The following is a 19583-nucleotide window of genomic DNA, read 5'->3' on the forward strand; positions in this document are numbered from 1 at the left end:
TGTCACAAGTGGGTCTTCTACACGGAAGCAACCAATCAGAGGAAAGGGGTTGGTCTGAGCCAAATATGGACAAAGTGGATTCAAAACTGGGTCAAACAGAAGTAGCTGTCAGAGGGGCCTTTTCTGGACTTTTGCATGACAAAAACTAAACTGTTTAAACTTTTATACTAATTCCATGTTAAAGAGTCACTCTATGGATGTCTAAATAGCCAAAGTATGGGACATTTAACTGTCTTTCACAACTGCCGATAGTAATCAAGACCTTACTCTGCATCATCTTGAGAAGTTTACCACACTGCTTTCCCCAACACCAACCCCACAAGGAGCCTTATCTGCCAGTCGAATCTCTTCTGGCAGAGAGAAAATGCAAATTCCACACAAATGGAGGCCGAATTTGAACCCGGGTCCTCAGAAATGTGAGGGAGAAGTGCTAACCAGTCGCGCACGGTGCCGCCATTATTAATTATTATCATTATTATTATGTTTAGGCTACAGTATACCAGAAAGGCTTCACGGTAAATGTTTTAGCAGAAAATAGCATTGTTATTTTTGAAAGGCTTTGAACTTGGACATGTTTGGCTTGTTCAGACAGGTCAGGTATTAAAGTACTCAAACTATGCCTGCGCTATTTAAAATAACTTTTACATAAAACATGCACAGGTGCATCTCAAATTTGAAAATTTGGATAACTGAATTTATTCTAGTAGTTAAATTAAAAAAGTTAAGCTCATATAAGAGTCACTTCACGCAGAATGAAATAGTTCATTGTGCTTGTACAGTATATTTTATTTTAAGATTTTGATGATTATATGTAGCTTTCTGTAAACAAAAAAACCCAAATGAAAGTATTTTCCTGTGTTTTATGAATCTTTATAATCTCTATATGTTTCACTTTGTGAAATGAACTATAGAAATAAATGGCCTTAATATTCTAATTATTGAGGTACCCCTGTACTGCGGATGTATTTAATATATACATTATTGTCATTGACAACATTAGGTACACCTGCAAATTTGGAGCCACAAGAACAGTATTTAATACATACTGCATATATTTAGGTAAGATAATAATATTCCGTTTTAATTGACACCTGCCAGAGTATTTAGCAAAAACGAAAGTATTCTTGTTGCAATGCATCATATTAAGAGGTGTTATGAATATTTTGACCATGGCGCAGCCATGAGGTAAAGAAAAGCAAAGTTGCTCAGCATATCACATTCAAGGACTATAACTACAGTATCTTCTTTTTATCGTCTATAACACTCTAGAGAGGCTGCAGTGTGATCTGCTGGAATAGTCTGCATTGCACTTTCAGCCCAATTACAGTACTGTACAATACAATAAATAAGATGCACTGCATTCAATTTAGAAGTGGGCGAACTTTGGTGCGCAAGGGCCACATTTGGTTTTTAAAACGTACAGATTGGTCAAGCCATTCTCAGATTAGGTAAAAATAAATACAATACATAAATAAATATGTAAAACAGTTTATTTTAATATAGGTAATTATGTTTTGTGCCCATTTATTTATTTTATTATCATGATTTAATCATAATCAATTATTAAAATAATCGCAAATTTTTGAACGTATATGTCAAATACTTTATTTCACTCTTAATTTTATTATGTATAGAATAGTCAAATTATTTAATTAGATAAATTGTAAAAAATAAATAAATAAAATGAATAAATAAAATTTAACTAGGCATGGGGAAGGGGGAAATCAGATAAATGCGATGGGAAATGGGATTATGGAAAAAGGGGTGGGGGGGGGGGGGGGGTTTAAGGCATCCCCGCCAGCAGGGGGCGATAGAGATAGGCACAAGGTTGCCACGCGTAAATAAGAGAGACCTGCGAGGCTCGGCTGCACTTTAGCAAGCTCCGCGGTGCTGAAAAGGACAGCTCCCACACGGCTGCAGGTACACGACCATTCTCGTCTCATCACCACCACCACCATCATCATCGTCGTCGTCTTTTTTTCCTTCCACGCAATAATCACACCAATGACGTCTCGTTTTTCGATATAGTCAGCAGTGTAGAGTTTAGATTATAACATTGACAGTGCGGAGTCGGAGCGTGTGTTGAGGTGTGTGTGTGGCCGGTGGAGAGGGGTGGTAGTGGAGGGCACACCGTGGGTCATTCCTGGTGTTTTCACTTTGAGGCTCTGAATCACGAGCATAGCTGTCATCTTCCACCCAAACGCAGCAGAGTTAGCAGAGCACCGTGCAGAGGGCGAGGTATTTTTGGTCCACTCGTGGCCCCTAAGGGTCCAGGGAACCCAATTTATTAAAATGAGTTTTCTCCTGCTGACGACTCTCTCTCTCTCTCTCTCTCTCTCTCTCTCTCTCTCTCTCTGTCAGGTTGTCGATTGCAGTTTTCAACTGTTGTCTCCCTTGTTTTCCAATTGTATGACCTACCTTTATAAAGGTTAAGAGCAATAAAAACAAATTATTGTTCAAAAATAGCCTTTGGAAACATGTCATTTATAAAGATAACGCGTGCTTACATGTTCAAAGTGCCTTTCAGAGCACCTTATTACAGTTTTTCTTAATTACAAAGACACTTTTTTTAAACTATCCATCATTTTGTCTAAACTATAAACACAACCCAATTTTCAAGATGGATTACCTGATCCTCAGTCAGTGTTTTAGCATTGAGAAAAACTGTAAGAAACAAATGCGTGTACAAAAATGAAAACAGTATAGTCAAATATCAGAGGCGTACCAAATACATACCTTTACACGCCAAGTAATAACATTATCTTTAAATTTTCAACATGAATACAAAAAAAAAAAAACCTGAACAATCCACAATAGACTTTAAAATACCTCTAGTTTTCCATTTTTAAAAAGGAGTAGGGAAGAAGACATTGTAGACGTACAAAATCACCATCATGCCTTTGTGATACATGCCTGTCAAACAAATATTTTCCAAATGAAAGGCAAATCCAACCTGTTATACAGATTAAATTAGTCAGGTAGTAAAAAAAAAAACTACAAGGGATCCTCAGTTTCCAACAGAGTTACGCTCCTATACGGCAGCGCTGTGACCTGAATTTATACCTGAAGTCGGAACACGCTGTAGTCTATCAATAAGCTATGCTCATGTGAGAATAAAGGCATAATTACAATAAATATTTGTATGAAAAACACATCTATGCCATATATTTAAAACAAGCCAATGAAAAACAATAAATATGGCGGTAACTGAGCATGCCACATATTCCAACATTTGCATGCTCTCACTGTGCTGGCGTGGGTTTTCTCCGGGTATTCCAGCTTCCTCCCACATTGCAAAAACAAGCATGTTAGGTTCACTAAAGACTGTATAATAATAATTTTTATTGTTGTGGTTGGAGCTGAATTGCACCACGAGAGGGTTTTTTAATATTGTGTTCCTCTAATGTAGGAGTATATTGACAAAATACATTGTTAAAAGAACACCTCTCTGACTCTGATAGTCTCAATCAACGCTGAGCATTATTAGCACCTTGTTTTCGGTTTTGTTCATGAGAACCCGATCAATGACTATAACAGGGTCATCATAACCCTTGCCATTCACTGCCATCTTGTGACAATATAGTGGGACTACATAGAACTTTGAGCCAGCATTACAGTAATTGGTACTGATTTTAATCCACCTCTTAATATCTCCACTATCACGTCGTAATTATAGAAACCATCAATACTGTACAAAAATGCAATACAACAGCATACCACTGTCCTATGTACATCATCTGGAGCAGTTCAGAATATATTTAATTTAAAAAAATGTACAAACCCCAATTCCAATGACGTTTGGAAGTTCCAAAAAAGCTCGGAAAGGATAAACAAAAGACAGGGTAAGTTGAGGAATGCTCACCTATTTGGAACATTCCACAGGTGAACAGGTCAATTGGAAACAGGTGAGTGTCATGATTGGGTATAAAAGGAGCATACCCGAAAGGCTCAGTTGTTCATAAGCAATGATGGTGTAAGGTTCACCACTTTGTGAACAACTGCGTGAGCAAATAGTACAACAGTTTAGGAACAACATTTGTCAACATACAATTGCAAGGAATTTAGGGATTTCATTATCTCCAGTCCATAATATCGTCAAAAGATTCTGAGAATCTGGAGAAATCTCTGCACGTAAGCAGCAAGGTCAAAAACCAACATTGAATGCCCGTGACCTTCGATCCCTTAGGTGGCACTGCGTTAGAAACCGGCATCATTGTGTAAAGGATATTGCCACATGGGTTCAGGAACACTTCACAAACCCATTGTCAGTTAACACAGTTCGTTGCTGCATCTACAAACACTTTACCATGCACAGGAAAATATGTCAACAACACCCAGAAATGCTACTGGCTTCTCTGGGCCCAAGCTCATCTGAAATGGACTGATGCAAAGTGGAAAAGTGTGCTGTGGTCTGACGAGTCCACATTTCAATTTTTTTGGGGAAATCATGGACATTGTGTCCTACGGGCCAAAGAGGAAAGCGACCATCCAAATTGTTATCAGTGCAAAGTTCCAAAGTCAGCATCTGTGACAGTATGGGGGGGTGTTCGTGCTTATGGTATGTGTAACTTGCACATCTGTGAAGGCACCATTAATGCTGAAAGTTACATATAGGTTTTGGAGCAACATTTGCTGCCATCCAAGCAACATCTTTTTCGGGGACGTCCCCGCTTATTTCATCAAGAGTGTGAATACTAGACTGGCCTGTCAGCAGTGCAGGCCTGTCTCCCATTGAAAATGTGTGTCGCATTATGAAGTGCAAAATACGACAATGGAGACCCCAGACTGTTAAGCAACACAAGTTGTACATCCAGCAAGAATTGGAAAGAATTCCACCTACAAAGCCTCAGTTCCCAACTGCTTATTGAGTGTTTTAAAAGGAAAGGTGATGTCACACATTGGTAAACATGCCCCTTGTTTTTGAACATGTTGCAGGGATCAAATTCGAATTGAGTGAATATTTTCAAGAACTTTAAATATCTTGTCTTTGTAGTGTATTCAATTTGATATAGGTTGAACATGATTTGCAAATTGTATTCTGTTTTTATGTTTTACACAACATCCCAAATTAATTGGAAATGGTGTTTGAAAATAAAATACACTATACTCACCAGAGACGACAGAAGAATTATAACGTCATGAAGGGAATTTGAAATCTGATTGGTTAAAGAAACAGTCCCATTGCAAATACAGTATAGTCTAAACTACATCGGCCAGCACTACTAATTCTGAAGTCTGTTGGCAGATTAGTTTGAAATGGCAGCTCACAGAGACAGAAATCCGATCAAATTGACGGTTGGCTGGCGACCAGTCTAGGGTCTACTCCACATCTTGCCCAAAGTCAGCTGGGTTAGGCTCCTGTTACTCACAACCCTTATGAGGACAGGTATTCCAGTAACTGGATGGATATTGTACTGAGCAGTCAGATGTTTTCTCACTTGGAATTAATACCCATTTTCAGTTCTATGATTATCATCACATCTCTCCTGGTAATGATTCCAGATTTAGGATGGTGACATGTTGTGTGTCTGCCCCCCTCTCCTCCTACACAGGCATGTTCACCCGGATGCTCAAGCTGAGGCTTCTCAATGCTGTAGCCCCTGCATACTTTTTCACGGCGACAGTGGTCACCTTCATCCTGCACTTTGGCTTCTTCATGCCAACTATCTTCCCCAGCCCTGACACTTCGCCAGGAGGGTCCACAACTGTTCACACGGTCATTTTCCTTTTCCTGATGTTCAACGCCCTTGGGAATTATACGATGACTATCCTGTATCCTGCAGCGAGTGCCAATGAGACGGCGGTCCCGGTGTGTTCCCCGCACTGCTCAGACAAAGTGGACGCGCACTACCTCCTGAATGGCCGGCACTTCTGCAAACTGTGCAAGAAGGTTATACTCAAACGGGATCACCACTGCTTCTTCACCGGGAATTGTATTGGCAACAAAAACATGCGCTATTTCATCATGTTTTGCATCTACACTTCGTGCACTTGTTTGTACTCGCTGGTTCTTGGTGTGGCCTTCCTCACAGTGGAGTACTCCATCTCTTTTGAGAACCCGCTGACCTTCCTGACCCTTCTCCCCCTCTCCATTGGTTACTTCTTCACGGGTGAGTTTTCTTTTTTTCTTTTTTTTTTCAACAAATCCACTTCATGACGATGTAAGACTTACTAGGGAATTCCTACCCCTCAATTCAGGAACAATCTCCGGCCTGCAGCTCTTCCTGGTCCTGATGCTGTATGTGTGGCTGGGCATCGGGCTGGTGTGTGCAGGCTTCTGCTGCCAGCAAGTACTGTTGGTGGCCCGGGGTCAGACCTGGTGTCAGATGCAGAGGGGGCAGCTTGTGGAGAATCGCAGCCCCTGGAGAAGCAACCTTACGGATGTGTTTGGCACCAACTGGGCGTTAGGCCTCATTTTGCCTGTGCACACAGCGGAGATGTGCTCTGAGGAGGCAATCAAGCAAGACTGAGCATTAATCTTATTATTAATTTATCAGCACCTTCCAATAGGTCACACGAACAACAATTTGTAATAAATGCTCTGTAGGGCAAATCATTTACATGCAAATACAGAGGAACCTCTAAAATCACAAAAAAATTTAGTTGGAAAGGTTTTATTATGTGACAATTTATTATTTCCTACGGGAAAAGTAGTTTGTTGCTGAAAGAATTGACCAGTGTCCATAATGGATTGTTTTTCTAATTTCAAAACACTTAAAAAAAAAAGAACACATATACATCGTAATAATAGCGACACATTATCCATTGTATAATAAAACTAAGATCAATTAAAACTACTTACCCCTTGAAGAAAGACACCTAATGGAGAGGGAACATCTATGTAGAATGATATGTCACGTAAAGGTGTTTTAGAGCTATTTCTGGACTGAATAAATATGTCAGAATTAGCCAAGATCTATGAAGTACAGTGAACTCCGCATATTCGCAGTTTGGTATTTGCAAAATCATCTAGTCGCAGATTTATTTTGGGGGGGAGCCTATCCTTCTTTATTTGCTGAAAACTCACCTATTTGCTGTTTTTGCTCATGCCCAAAGTAATAAAAGTACTGTACTAATTTTCATAGAAGTGAGTTGAGAAGCTTCATTAAGACAAAGGTAGTGCTTTGCCGGCATCTTACCTTTAAGTCATTATAACCCTTTCTGCGGGAAGGGTTTGCATACATGTATGTTCAAAATGATTGGTGGGGACAAAACAGATTGTTAGTACGTATGCACAGCAAAAATGTGCCATTGGATTGCAAATATCTCCATTAATTTTCATGCTATTCATTATCCATTATGCTTATGGCTACATGCTGTAAACAACTGCTTAGTAAAATGTATTTATTTAATTAGTGTTTAATTGATTGTAGTGCTCATATTGCAATGAGCAGTCAATGTTTCACAACTTCACAAAGTTGTGTTCGACTTTAGAGGCACATTTTGGTTGACCTTCAAATCGGACAACTTTTGGTCCACTCAACATCAGAGGTTCCATTGCATTTGCTTCATCATGAGTTAAGGATCACTCGGCATACATTCCTTTAAGGAGAGGAGCCATATACAGTATATATAGTAGTGTACATTTCTCTTTTACGTAGCGTTTGAAAAGGCAATTTTTAGGACTATATATATATATATATATATATATATATATATATATATATATATATATTTATATTTATCAAGGTTTATCATAAACATACATTGCTTTACATTTTTGTATTTAGCGCTCAACTCGAATGTGACCTGAATGCTCCACACACAAAGCAGAGAATATTCCGGAAATGCTATTTTAGTTCTTACATTTGATGTTAAGGGCTAACAGGCAACAGTGATCCATGAGCATCAACATAACATTGTCTTCTGCTCGAGAGAATTAGGGACAGCTTGGGAGAAGATGGGCTACACACTGTAATTATCCAGGGTATTAATCACAATGTGCCATAACATCATGTCTTACTTACATGCTTCGTACACAACTGCCCCGCAGATGAAGCAATAGCTATATACTGCTAATACTAATGATGGGACGGGGTAATGCATAGCAAGCACTTTCCACTTATAATGCAGCAAATGTTTGGCATATTCAGTATTATGTTAAAGATGTTTTAGAGTTCATTAAATACAATTTTATACAGCTATTTTGTCTGCTCTGGCTACACTACACATATAAATCCAAAGTGCTATATTAAGTGAGTCTCCAATTAAACAGCACTCAGGTGATACACTGTATAAGGTAATATCAATTTCAAGTATTCACTGGGTGAGGAAAGGATCTTTGTACCTGCAGAATAAAGGACAGAGATTAAATGATTTTTCAAACAAAGTTTTATGACTATAAGTCACTGTGACTTTTACAACTACAGGCACGTTTCACGAAAAGAGTTACAATTTGTTTGTTAAAAACAGGACAGATTTGTTTACGTCTCCATCTTATTACTGCTTATTATATGCTTTGACAAAATAAAAGAACTGCAGTATTTCAACTTGCCATTAAAACTCATCCATGTACTGTAAGGCTTCCTGTCATCATTGTTTATTTGGGGAGGTATGGCATTGTAAAAAGGTACATCAGTCCAAGCTCTAACACAAGCACACACATATTCAAAAGGCACAGTTAACCATTAATTTTTACATATTAAAAAAAATAAAATAAATTCAAGCAGAGCGATATTCTGGTCACTAAAGTGCAAGAGTCTGATATGTTACTATTACTTGTCAGCGATAATAGTATGATTATGACCTCGTTACAAAAACAAAACAAAAAACAGCTGCAGGAACAAGTATGGAAGTAACAGAAACAAAGCAAAAAAACATTATGAGGCTACATAGCTTTGCTTAATACAATTAAACCTTGTTTTTTTTTTAACCAATGAATACCACATTTCTATGGGAAACTTTCGATGTACTAGGGAACATTAAATAATAGCTTTTATCTTTGACAAGAATAAAATCTCATCACAAATAAACAGGTGAGTAGTAACATGCTACATTTACTCCGTTACATTTACTCAACTAACATTTTCGAAAAACTGTACTTGTCAGAGTACTTTAAATGCACCGTACTTTTTACTTTTACTTGAGTATTTATGTGAAGAAGGATCGATACGTTTACTCCGTTACAAAGATTGACATGCCATTCGCTACTTTTATTTGTCCATTCTTGCGTGTGCGCTTGTACTTTTAGACTCCATCTTTGACTTCTGCATAGGGCGCCCGTTGCGCCAATCCAACGTGATCACTGTCACTTGACTCCAATTCACCAATCAATCAGACAACACAAGGCAGTCACATGACCACGCACGTAGCCTTCGCGAGCCAATCAAATACTCATTTGGGAGAAAAAATAAATAAAACAGAAGCGCGAGCGTGTTAACTTTGCAGACTAAAAAAAACAACAGCTTTGTCATGCAGCTCTTAAATTGTGACTGCCCAAACTTGGATATTTCAGCCCGCTTCTAACTTGAGAAAACACATTGCAGTAAGTTGCAGATGTTTCTATTGTATTGGTAGTGATGTGGCAAAATTAGCTCTATCACATGGTGTTGCACACGCAATCACTAAGTCTGTTCAGCAAACAGCTTCTTCATCAAGTAATTTCAGTGAATAAAGCAAATAATCTTTCTGTAGGGCCCAATGCATGCGTTGTTGGTTTTTGGGCAGTTAATGTAAATGGTGGCAGGTCTGGGTCCACTCCCATATATTATTTTTTAAAATTTATTTTATTTGATGTTCATGCTGATTTAAAAAAAAACAGAAGTTACCCAAACGTTACTCGAGTCATTTTTTTCATTGAGTACGTTCTTACTCAAGTAAATATTTGGAGTAACAGTACTCTTACTTAAGTACAATATTTGGCTACTCTACCCACCTCTCGAAATACTTAAAAAGGTAGGATAATCTTTTTGTTCACAAGTACTGCTGAGGTTGCACGGTTCTAAGAGCATCTGTAGAAATTAATATTTGTATACTGTTTGCCATAAAAATGGTACGGTGGATGACTGGTTACAGCGTCTGCCTCACAGTTCTCAGGACTGGTGTTCAATCCCCGGCCCGACCTGTGTGGAGTTTGCATGTTCTTCCCGTGCCTGCGTGGGTTTTCTCTTGGCACTCCGGTTTCCTCCCACATCCCAAAAACATGCATGGTAGGTTAATTGACAACTCTAAATTGCCTGTAGGTGTGAATGTGAGTGCGAATGGTTCTTTGTTTGTTTGTATGTGCCCTGCGATTGGCTGGCAACCAGTTCAGGGTGTACCCCACCTCCTGCCCGATGATAGCTGGGATAGGCTCCAGCACTCCCGCTACCCTATTAAGGAGAAGCGGCTCAAAAAATGGATGGATGGATGTTTGCCATAAAGGGACAATGTATCTAAGATCATGTTACTGTACTGCAAATGTCATTACAAGTCATCCTTTTGTTACAATTATTTTTTCAACCTTATTTAGAGGAGGACTAGCAAATAAGTCTTCAACATTTTGTTAAGTAGAAACTCATACAAAAAGTCATAGCGTTCCAATTGGCTCGTGTGACTCAAATTGAATGGCGATCAAACACAGAATTGAAATTAAGGCATTACTGAGGTAATGTTTACGCTGACAATAGAACCTCAACGAAACCTATCCCTGAAATTGAACACCCACTGACTTTTTGTACTTACGTGACAATTAACAATGCAAAAATGTTACTTAAAACGCTACCTAAAAAAAGTATTCAACTCGAGAACACATCCATTTCTATTATTTGTAATGGGGAACATTTATTTGAAATCCAAACAAACTGAATGCCGATCAATCTCATGGAACATAACATGTTCCACCATTTAATTGTATATTATGCGTTGACTGCATAATATATAACATAAACACAGCATGCGGACGTTAAAGGGGGAAGAGTGCACGTCAAAGAGGCCGCTAAAGGCACGCCCCCAGTAGGTATATAGCGGCGGTATGTGCATTGTGCAAAACAACATCGATTTGGCTAAGGACCCCCGAAAATGGTACCTACGAAGAGACACGCTTCCGAAGCACAGTTTAAACTGCAAGCTGTCATTTACGCGGAGGAACATGGGAATCGAGCTGCCCCGAGAGAATTCAAGATCAACAAATCCATGGTTCGCAAGTGGAGAAGGCAGGAAAACGAGCTTCGACAAGTCAAGAAGATGAAGCGCCGGGCGAGTTACGCCACCATATGTGAAGGGATTGTGGATGCCTGGGCTAAGGTATCTGCTTTTGACTGTTGTCGAGCTTTCGCGAAAGCCGGCATCATTGCTGAACAGCCCCCCGGCAACGAGACTGACTCCGACAATGACGAGAGGGAACCCGGGATGTTTGATGGAGAACTTGCCCAGCTGTTCATTTCGGATACAGAAGATGAGGACTTTGATGATTGATCAACAAATAACGTGAGTACATTGTTAAATACTTCAATAAAGTACAACCGAACTCAGTTTTGCTCCCGCTGCCTTTTTAAAAACATACGCTACCATGCATGCATGCTACCTTATGTTTTAAACTAGCGTTGTTTTACCATGCCTGCGCCAAATAATACGGTGTGCCTTATGCATGTGTTAAATACAGAAATAGACCCCGTAACTGAGACTGCGCCTTTTAATAGCCTTATGGTCGCGAAAATACGGTACAAAATCTCCCCGGCGGTCTAATGCACTTTCCCAGCCTTCTCTAATCGCCTTCATGGAAAGATTCTTCATGGATCATTCGCTGCTGTCATCAGAGCCATCTTGATGTCATACACGTCTTCAAAACGGTGCCCCCTTTTTCATCTCCTTGAGCTTGGAAAAGTAAAAAAATAAATAAATAAAAATAAGGAGCTAGGTCATGTGAGTAGTGAAGTTGCTCCAGCAACGCAATGTTCTTCTCGACCAGGAACTGTCAGATGCTCAGGGCATTGTGAGCAGGTGCGTTGTCATGGTGAAGCAGTTGTCCTGCCACAACGCACACCTCTTCTCGCGCACTGAACCAAGTCAATGCAGCAGGATTTCTTTGCAGACGTCCTGGTGGATCGCTGCCCCTGTGGCAACAACTAGCAGTGGACAACGCTTCTCATATCGAAGAATTCCATCAACATTTCTTGGACTTTGACTGCCGTGCGTTCTCTAGCCTTGGTGATGTCGAGGTTCTCCACTCAAGGCTCTGCCGCTTGGTCTCAAGGTCGTACTCAAAGATCCATGACACGTCACTAGTGATGCCACTCCTCGGTAAGTCTGGTCTCATTGGTCTCATCATGGCTCATTCCTTAACAACCTGACACAGAGAATATGTATATCAAACCATGTGGGAAAAAGGTTGATGTCTGCAGAGAGCTGGTGTCAAGGTGATTACATTGAACGCGAGATCACATAGTTCGGGTTTGAAATATATTTTTGGTGACAGCAGTCCTGGAACTTTTCTGAAACATAGCGTAATCTCCACAACCTGAGCCTCCCTGACAAGAGCACGAAAGCAGTGGCTGTCATAATTATACAAGCTAGTATTGATGACTATTTGAATTAGGATACTGGTGACATGCTGGCACCTCAAAATTGTTAGTTAAGTCACCAACAAGTAAAGTAAGGTCTCTGCTCGCGTGGCTTGCACCATTACATGTTATAGTCCTGCAGGGAGAGCTGCAGTTTAGTCCACAGCTGAGGGTCGCCACTTCCCAGAGCTTCCAGCAGGAGTGCCGTATGCTCCTGAAGCTGCAGCAACTGACTTTGGGTCCGCTTGTTCTCCTTGATCAGCTGCTTGGTGCGCATAGTAATGCCCAGCAGGCCGCAGTTGCTGAGGATGTTGTAGGTATTGCTGAAACGCTTCAACTTGTTGCTCTCGGCCAAGAGGCTGTCCGAGTAAATGTCAGGACACAGCTGGGTGTCGCCCAGTTCAGTCCTAGACTGATACGTCCACAGGGGCACAGAGGTGGTCCCAGTCACTGAGGGGAGACACTTCTCGTTAAGCGGGTCTGAGCTCTTAGCCGACAGAGCTGAGTGGTTGTTTGATGTATCAAACTTGGACAAACCTGCTTTGCTGGGAGCCTGTGGGGCCCACTCAGGGATGGGAGTGCCGTGCTGCCTGTTGCCTTGTTGATGTCGCCTGTGTTGCTGGTCATATGCTGAGGATGAACTTCCCCTCATTCTTGAGGATCCTGACCTTTTAGAGGGTGTGTCCACTGGGTTTGGGGCGATTCTGGTATATGATTTGAGGGTGGATGTGTAGGTTTTTGACTGTGGGATATTTTCAGGGGTTGCACTTGGCGAGATCATTGGTTGAAGAAGAACCATCTGAGATTGTGGTATGACATCGAGAGAGCCCCACTGTTTCTCTGCTGGAGTCACCTGTGAAGGCTGAAAACAATACGAAACCCTGATGATTGACTACATTAATGGAAGAGAAGATCATACACTGAAAAATAAAAAGTCATTTGAATTTACATAAGACTAGTTGCTGAACCCTGCGCCACAGTTTAGTCAGTTTCAGCTGTGTTGCTCATGTGCGGTGGGCTTAACAGATTGCGCACGCTGTTGGAAACCAATGTAAAAGTGGTGGAGACCGCCATATTGGAAAGAGGGTTTTGCGCTTTGGGTAGCTCTGATGGTGAAAACATTTGGTAGAGCACTGAAAGTGCAAAATAAAGTTTGAAGTGATAGAAGTGGAAGTGTTAGTGGAAGATGGGGAAAAAACATTACACAAGTTATAGAAAATAAATAGATTGTGCCGATAGTTTGGGGGAAGCCAGCAACCGCATAAAAGCCAGGCTCTGATTGATTTGACGTGTCCGGAATTTGTGGCAATTGGATTTATCTGGCCATTATGCGTAACATTGAGTTTATAACTTGGGATACCACACCCAGGAAACTCCTCTGGCAAAGGCCAGCACCAATAGTCACAGCATGCTAAAATGACCCAGACACATGGAAATGAAGAGGTGAAAGTAGTTTTGTCGTAGTTGATATGGCATGACTCCTTGTGACCGGCTCCAAGCCAACTCCATTGCTGAATAGACAATATGTCGCAATAATTTTTGTTTCTGGCATCTAAAAATGTTTTATTGGAGCTGATAAGTTCTCCCCACCGCTTCTCATTTTGTCTGCATTACGTTGGCACCGTGCGGGTTTGCATCTGCCTTTCGACGCAGTATCCAACGCGCAAAGTCAGTCATCACTATTTGCCCGAGTTTTGATAAATCACATTGCCCGTGCTAAATGAATCTATGCATATGTCCAGAATGCACGAAATGAACTGCACCACAATTTTGGACATTTGGCACATGTAATCCTGGCAGCGCCCCTTTAATATATCAGCTTCTGTTTGTATGAGCAATCACGTTTGCGCATGTTTTTGCATGCGCAAACGTTTGGTAAATCAGACCCAAAAGGCCTTTTCACACTGCACTTGGCAAAGTGTCTAACACCCTCGACTTTCCCATTCCTTGTGTGTGTGCTGAGGGGGCATCACCGCGTTTTGACGTGACGTTACCGCAGAGGGCGTCTGACGCTCAGCGTCGCGTCGTCAAATAGTAAAATGTTCTATTCTGGAGAGTTGAGGCGGTGACGTCAAAAATCTTCTCCAATGGGAGCGGAGCTGACAGAGTGATTTCTGAGTGCTATTTTGGCGGAGTTGTACTGTAAACGGCAAGGGGGAAATGGAGGAAGGTATAATAATTGCCGTGTCCCATTGTCCCATTATCCCGAACTTTGGGCCACTAGAAAAATAATATACCGAGACATCTCTGGATTGGTCACCAGTGTGCTTTGAATCACACGCTTGTTGGTGCGGTCCAGAGTACAGATAGTGGCATGTATAATTTACCAAAGTAGCCACACGCTCAGAGAAATCACACCAGAAACCACAGACCAAGAGGAGGTCCAGTGTTTCCTGAAAAATCGATTCAATTTTTGAGGATTGGAGCATGACCTAGTTGACTGACAATCTATAGTGATGTAACAAAATGAACCCTTTTCTAAATAATTAGGTCACTGAGAGACAGTGCAGCAGATAGAAAATGTAAAAAAAAATTATAATTAAAAAAAAAAAAGAACAAAATGTTATCTTCCTAAGGTACTAAAGGAAATACTCAAAATGCAGAGTGACAAGTAGTTTAGAGAAGTAGAAATTCATGATTTTAGATTACCACAATGAAAGAATGAATGGACAGAGAGATAGATAGAGAGATAGCCGGACAGAGCCAAAACTCTCAGCAAGGTAAGAGATTTAGAAAGATAAAAAAAAAAAAAAAAAAAGATCTAGAAAGATAAAAACCTGTGCTCATGCTACATTTACCTGATTAAGGACAAAGTTATTCATAATGAGCATCGGGGAAAGTCCAGCATACGAGCCTCCCATCACAGCCACCTGCACACCAGCCGCATCCTGGCCGACCGTGGACCTTTTTCCGCCTGCATCCTCAGAGTCGGTCCAATCAACTGCACTCAGGTACTCAGAGCTGGCATCTGGAGGGGAGGATACAAGCTAGCGCATCACATTTTAACAGTTTAATGTTGCCACTACCTGTGGCAGAACATTAAAACAGTATTATGGAAACAGCTAGCTGGGAGATGTAGATAAGCATCTTGAGAGTCCCTGGAAAAGAAACCATCAACCTAATGAGGTTTCAACCGGCCCAGGTGATTCACTTTTGTGTTACTTAAGACCAAACTGACCTACTACAAGACATGCAATGTGGCCTAGATCTCTCCCTCAGATTGTGTGTGTGTGGTTTTTTTGTTGTTTTTTTTTTTACTGAAAGAAAACCCCACAATGATCATAAGAACGTTGCCCCAGGAGTATTGTGGTTTATCAATATGCATTTAAGCAAATCCCAGTATTATTATTCATTATTAGTCTCTTATCCCAGTGACAATTGTAGATTTTTCATTCTTCAACAAAAGGGCACTCACAATTCTGCCTTTGACTGGGGTACAAAGAAAACAACACTGTACCTACTGTGAAACAAACAGCAGGCTCAGTTATATTCTGGGGCTACTTTGCTAAATCTGGCAAAGGGTGTCTTGAATGTGCGCAGGGTATAATGAAATCTATCTATGAATTTATTTGAAAGACTATCAAGGCATTCTGGAGCGGCGTGCTGCCCAGTGTCATAAAGCTTGTTGGGAGTTGCAGGTCATGGGTCTTCCAACAGAATAAAGACACCAACACACAGCATAAAAAAACAAAAACAAGAATGCCTGAGAACAAAACATTTTACTGTTCCAAAGAACCTGATAAAACACTACTGGGATAAGAAGCTGAAACAAAATCTGCAGTAGGCATGGGACGGTATCAGATTTTGATGGCGTGATAGGCGTGATAACCGTGAAGAACAATATCACGGTTTCACTGTATCACAGTTACAGCTCGTAAGCATGTTATGCACATCCTTCCTCTACCAAGCTGTGCAAAAAATTCCCAAAAGACGACTTTTTCAACAAAGGTATAAGTCGTAGGGCTCACTCTTCATTGCTAGCAAAAACAATGATAAGGGGAGGAGTTGTTATCACTTTGCCTACACAGACTTCAAATAATAATAATACTTTTTAATACCTTGAAAACAGTAACTGACCCATGCCTAGTCTGCAGAAGGTTTGCTCAGGTAACATGGGTCAAAATACCCATTGAGACATGCTGAAAGTCTCATTAAGATATGCACAAATCATTTGATTGCAGTAATTCCATCAAAAGGTTGTACAATAAAAAGTGTACAATCATTTTTGTCCAGGCTCTTTTCATTAGTTTCGTTTTTAAAGATGATTCTGTTGGACAACACATGTGAAACAAGGCCTGAATTTCATTGGCTAATTTTTAGTATTTTATTTATTTATTATTACTTTTGTCAGTTCCAAGTTATTTTACTGATCTTTGTGGGTTTTTCTTTTATTAAGACAGGGGTACCAACAATTTTGTCGACACGTGTATACTAACACTTGCTATAACGGTGCTTGTATCCAAAATATTGAAAACAAAAAAAAAGTGTTGGTTGTTACATTTACCTGAGAAGCCCGAATCACGTTCCAAGTCCTGCTTGGATGTGCCGTGGTGTGTTACCCTTGTGAATGATGATGTCCTGTGTTGGACGGGTTGACTAAAGCTGCTCATATTTGTCTCACCCTGCTGAGAGTATAGGAGGAGGAGGACATAAAATGTTGTTGTGACTTTCGGCTTGTCCCGTCAGGAGTCACCAGGGGAGTCACTCAAATAATTTTGGGGGGAAATTAAGGAACATGAAATGGTAAGCGACACAACACCATAGAGCTTGAAACAAATTTTAGTAATTAGTTCGATGAAAACATGATTCACTCTCCAGATTCATTGAGGACATGAACAATGTCAGTGATGCAGGTCGAAAATAGGTCACAAAAATGATTATGACCCTAATCTGCTGTCAAGTTACAAATGACGTAAACAACAGCGAATGCACATTCAACATTTCAAGGGATAACGGACCTAATAATTAAACGCGTCATAATACAGTTCCAAACATTCACGAGAATGCAATTTGACATTAGCGTGGGCTACAAAAAGACGACAACGACGAAACTTGGTGAGTGCCAGCGTTGTTGCGACGTTTGCTCACGTTAACAAGATAGCACATGACTAAAGTCAAACGCTCAGTCACTACTGTCGCTTGCTTTAAATAATAAATCTGTTAAAATTATTAGAATGCTCCACTTTACTGTTGGTCACGCGAGTTTTTATTTTTATTTTGTAAACTGTTCACTGGGTACATAAGCTAACATTAGCATACAGTTGGCGTGGCAACCAGCCCGTGGGGAGAGAACCTTTATCTGCGAGGCAAATTGTCAACCTTACCAATACGACTCTGGATTAAAAACAGATGGCCGTAAACTGGGAACACGTGCAAAGTTTTTTGCTTTTGTTTTTGTTTCCCCCCCACTACGTATATTGATGTCTTGCTATCCAGCCTTTCCCTGTTTTCTTGTTATGGCAGGATTGACGGCTCTCCTTTTCTTCTTTGGTATCCATAGAGGCAACCAGCAATACAAGTAGTCCTGCTGCCCCCTGTTGGAGTATAACACCCACTTGATTTTTTTTACTGTAACAATACTTCAGTAAAAAAGAGAACTATAATAATAATAATAATAATCCCCTCCCTGAGCTGTCACTTTATCGCGGTAGAGGAGTTTGTGTGTCCCTATGTTCCTATAGGAGCGAAGCTGTCTGAGGCTTTATGCCCCTGGTAGGGTCACCCATGGCAAACGGATCCTAGGTGAGAGAACAGACAAAGCATGGCTCTGACCCCCCCATAATGAGTACTTATTTTGGACTATATTTTCTCTCGCCTGGACGCAGGTCACCGGGGCCACCCTCTGGAGGATGCAGTGTGTGGGGACTCTGAGGTGGTCTCTGGGGTTGAATTCACAGAGGTGGTTAAAAAGATGGATGAGATCCACCCAGAGTTCCTCAAGGCTCTGGATGTCATGGGGCTGTCCTGGTTGACAAGCCTCGGCAACATCGGATGGACATCGGGGACAGTGCCTCTTGATTGATAAACCAGGGTGGTAGAAGGGGTCCTGGTCCCTGGTATTATTATTTGGGGGTGCTGGAGAGGAGTCCGTCGGGAAGTCCAGTCTTAGATTCAGGAGGAGCAGCGTGGTTTTCATTCTGGCTGTGGAACAGTGGACCAGCTCTAAAGCCTCGGCACATGAGAACCAGAGCCTCTAAAGCTAAGACCGTGGTCCTCAGTCAGAAATGGGTGGACTGCTCTCTCCATGTCAGGAATGAGAACTTGCCCCATGTGGAGGAGTTCAAGTATCTTGAGATCTTGTTCATTCATGATGGAAGAATGGAGCAGGAGATTGACAGGTGGATTGGTGCGGCGTCTGCAGTGATGCGGACTCTGCATCGCTCTGTTGTGGAGCTGAGATGATCTACCAGTCGATTTACGTTCCCACCCTCACTTATGGTCGTGACCGAAAGAACAAAATCGTGGATACACGCGGCCAAAATGAGTTTCCTCCGCTCTCCCTTAGAGATAGGGTGAGAAGCTGAGTCTTCCGTCAGTCTAAATGTGCCTCGGGAATGGCTGATAATCAGGCCAGTGTGTACCCTGCTTCTCGCTCAGTCAGCTGGGCTAGGCTTCACTCAGCCACGACCCTAATGAAGTACTGTAGAAAAATGGATGGATGGATACTTAAGGACACTTAAAGCAAACAAAAAAGCTTGAAGAAACTGCAAGTGAATGATACACTGGAACATGCACCAGTTTAAACAGTGGCTTTAACCACATTGCGTAAACTATATACGCAGTGCAAGAGTTGACGCCCATCTAATGTACTTAAATATGGTAACCAAAACAATAGAAACATTCCTCACTGCGATCATTTTCTGTTATAAAAACACTACAATGTAAGACTGCAATGACAAGAACATTGCCAAATCCATCAAATCAATTGCATTAGAGCTTATTAAATTATACTGAGGTACCCAATGACATGTCCAGTGAATGTACCAGCAAACGCTTTTACATTGTCAAAACCATACAATTCCATGTATAGTTTTAGTACAAATAAAATCAAAGCACTACAATATGATAAATCACAGTTCATTTATTTATGCAAATTAGTCTGGG

General features: G+C 40.9%; 2 protein-coding genes across 2 annotated transcripts; one reads left to right on the plus strand and one right to left on the minus strand.

Moving 5' to 3' along the window:
• The first annotated feature begins 1898 nt into the window (after positions 1-1898).
• Positions 1899-7018, plus strand: zdhhc22 (zinc finger DHHC-type palmitoyltransferase 22). Its single transcript, XM_061696809.1, has 3 exons — positions 1899-1920; positions 5553-6110; positions 6199-7018. Exons 2-3 carry the CDS (start codon positions 5555-5557, stop codon positions 6468-6470), a joined length of 828 nt encoding a protein of 275 aa, XP_061552793.1. The 5' UTR covers positions 1899-1920; positions 5553-5554; the 3' UTR covers positions 6471-7018.
• A 1312-nt stretch (positions 7019-8330) lies between these two features.
• cipca (CLOCK-interacting pacemaker a) lies at positions 8331-17954 on the minus strand. Its single transcript, XM_061696699.1, has 6 exons — positions 17804-17954; positions 16984-17104; positions 15278-15447; positions 13017-13341; positions 12605-12929; positions 8331-12265 (listed from the first exon to the last, which is right to left on the minus strand). Exons 2-6 carry the CDS (start codon positions 17087-17089, stop codon positions 12244-12246), a joined length of 948 nt encoding a protein of 315 aa, XP_061552683.1. The 5' UTR covers positions 17090-17104; positions 17804-17954; the 3' UTR covers positions 8331-12243.
• Positions 17955-19583: the final 1629 nt, after the last annotated feature.

This window comes from Phycodurus eques, chromosome 14 (assembly GCF_024500275.1).
Source record: "Phycodurus eques isolate BA_2022a chromosome 14, UOR_Pequ_1.1, whole genome shotgun sequence".
Taxonomy (NCBI): Eukaryota; Metazoa; Chordata; class Actinopteri; order Syngnathiformes; family Syngnathidae; genus Phycodurus; species Phycodurus eques.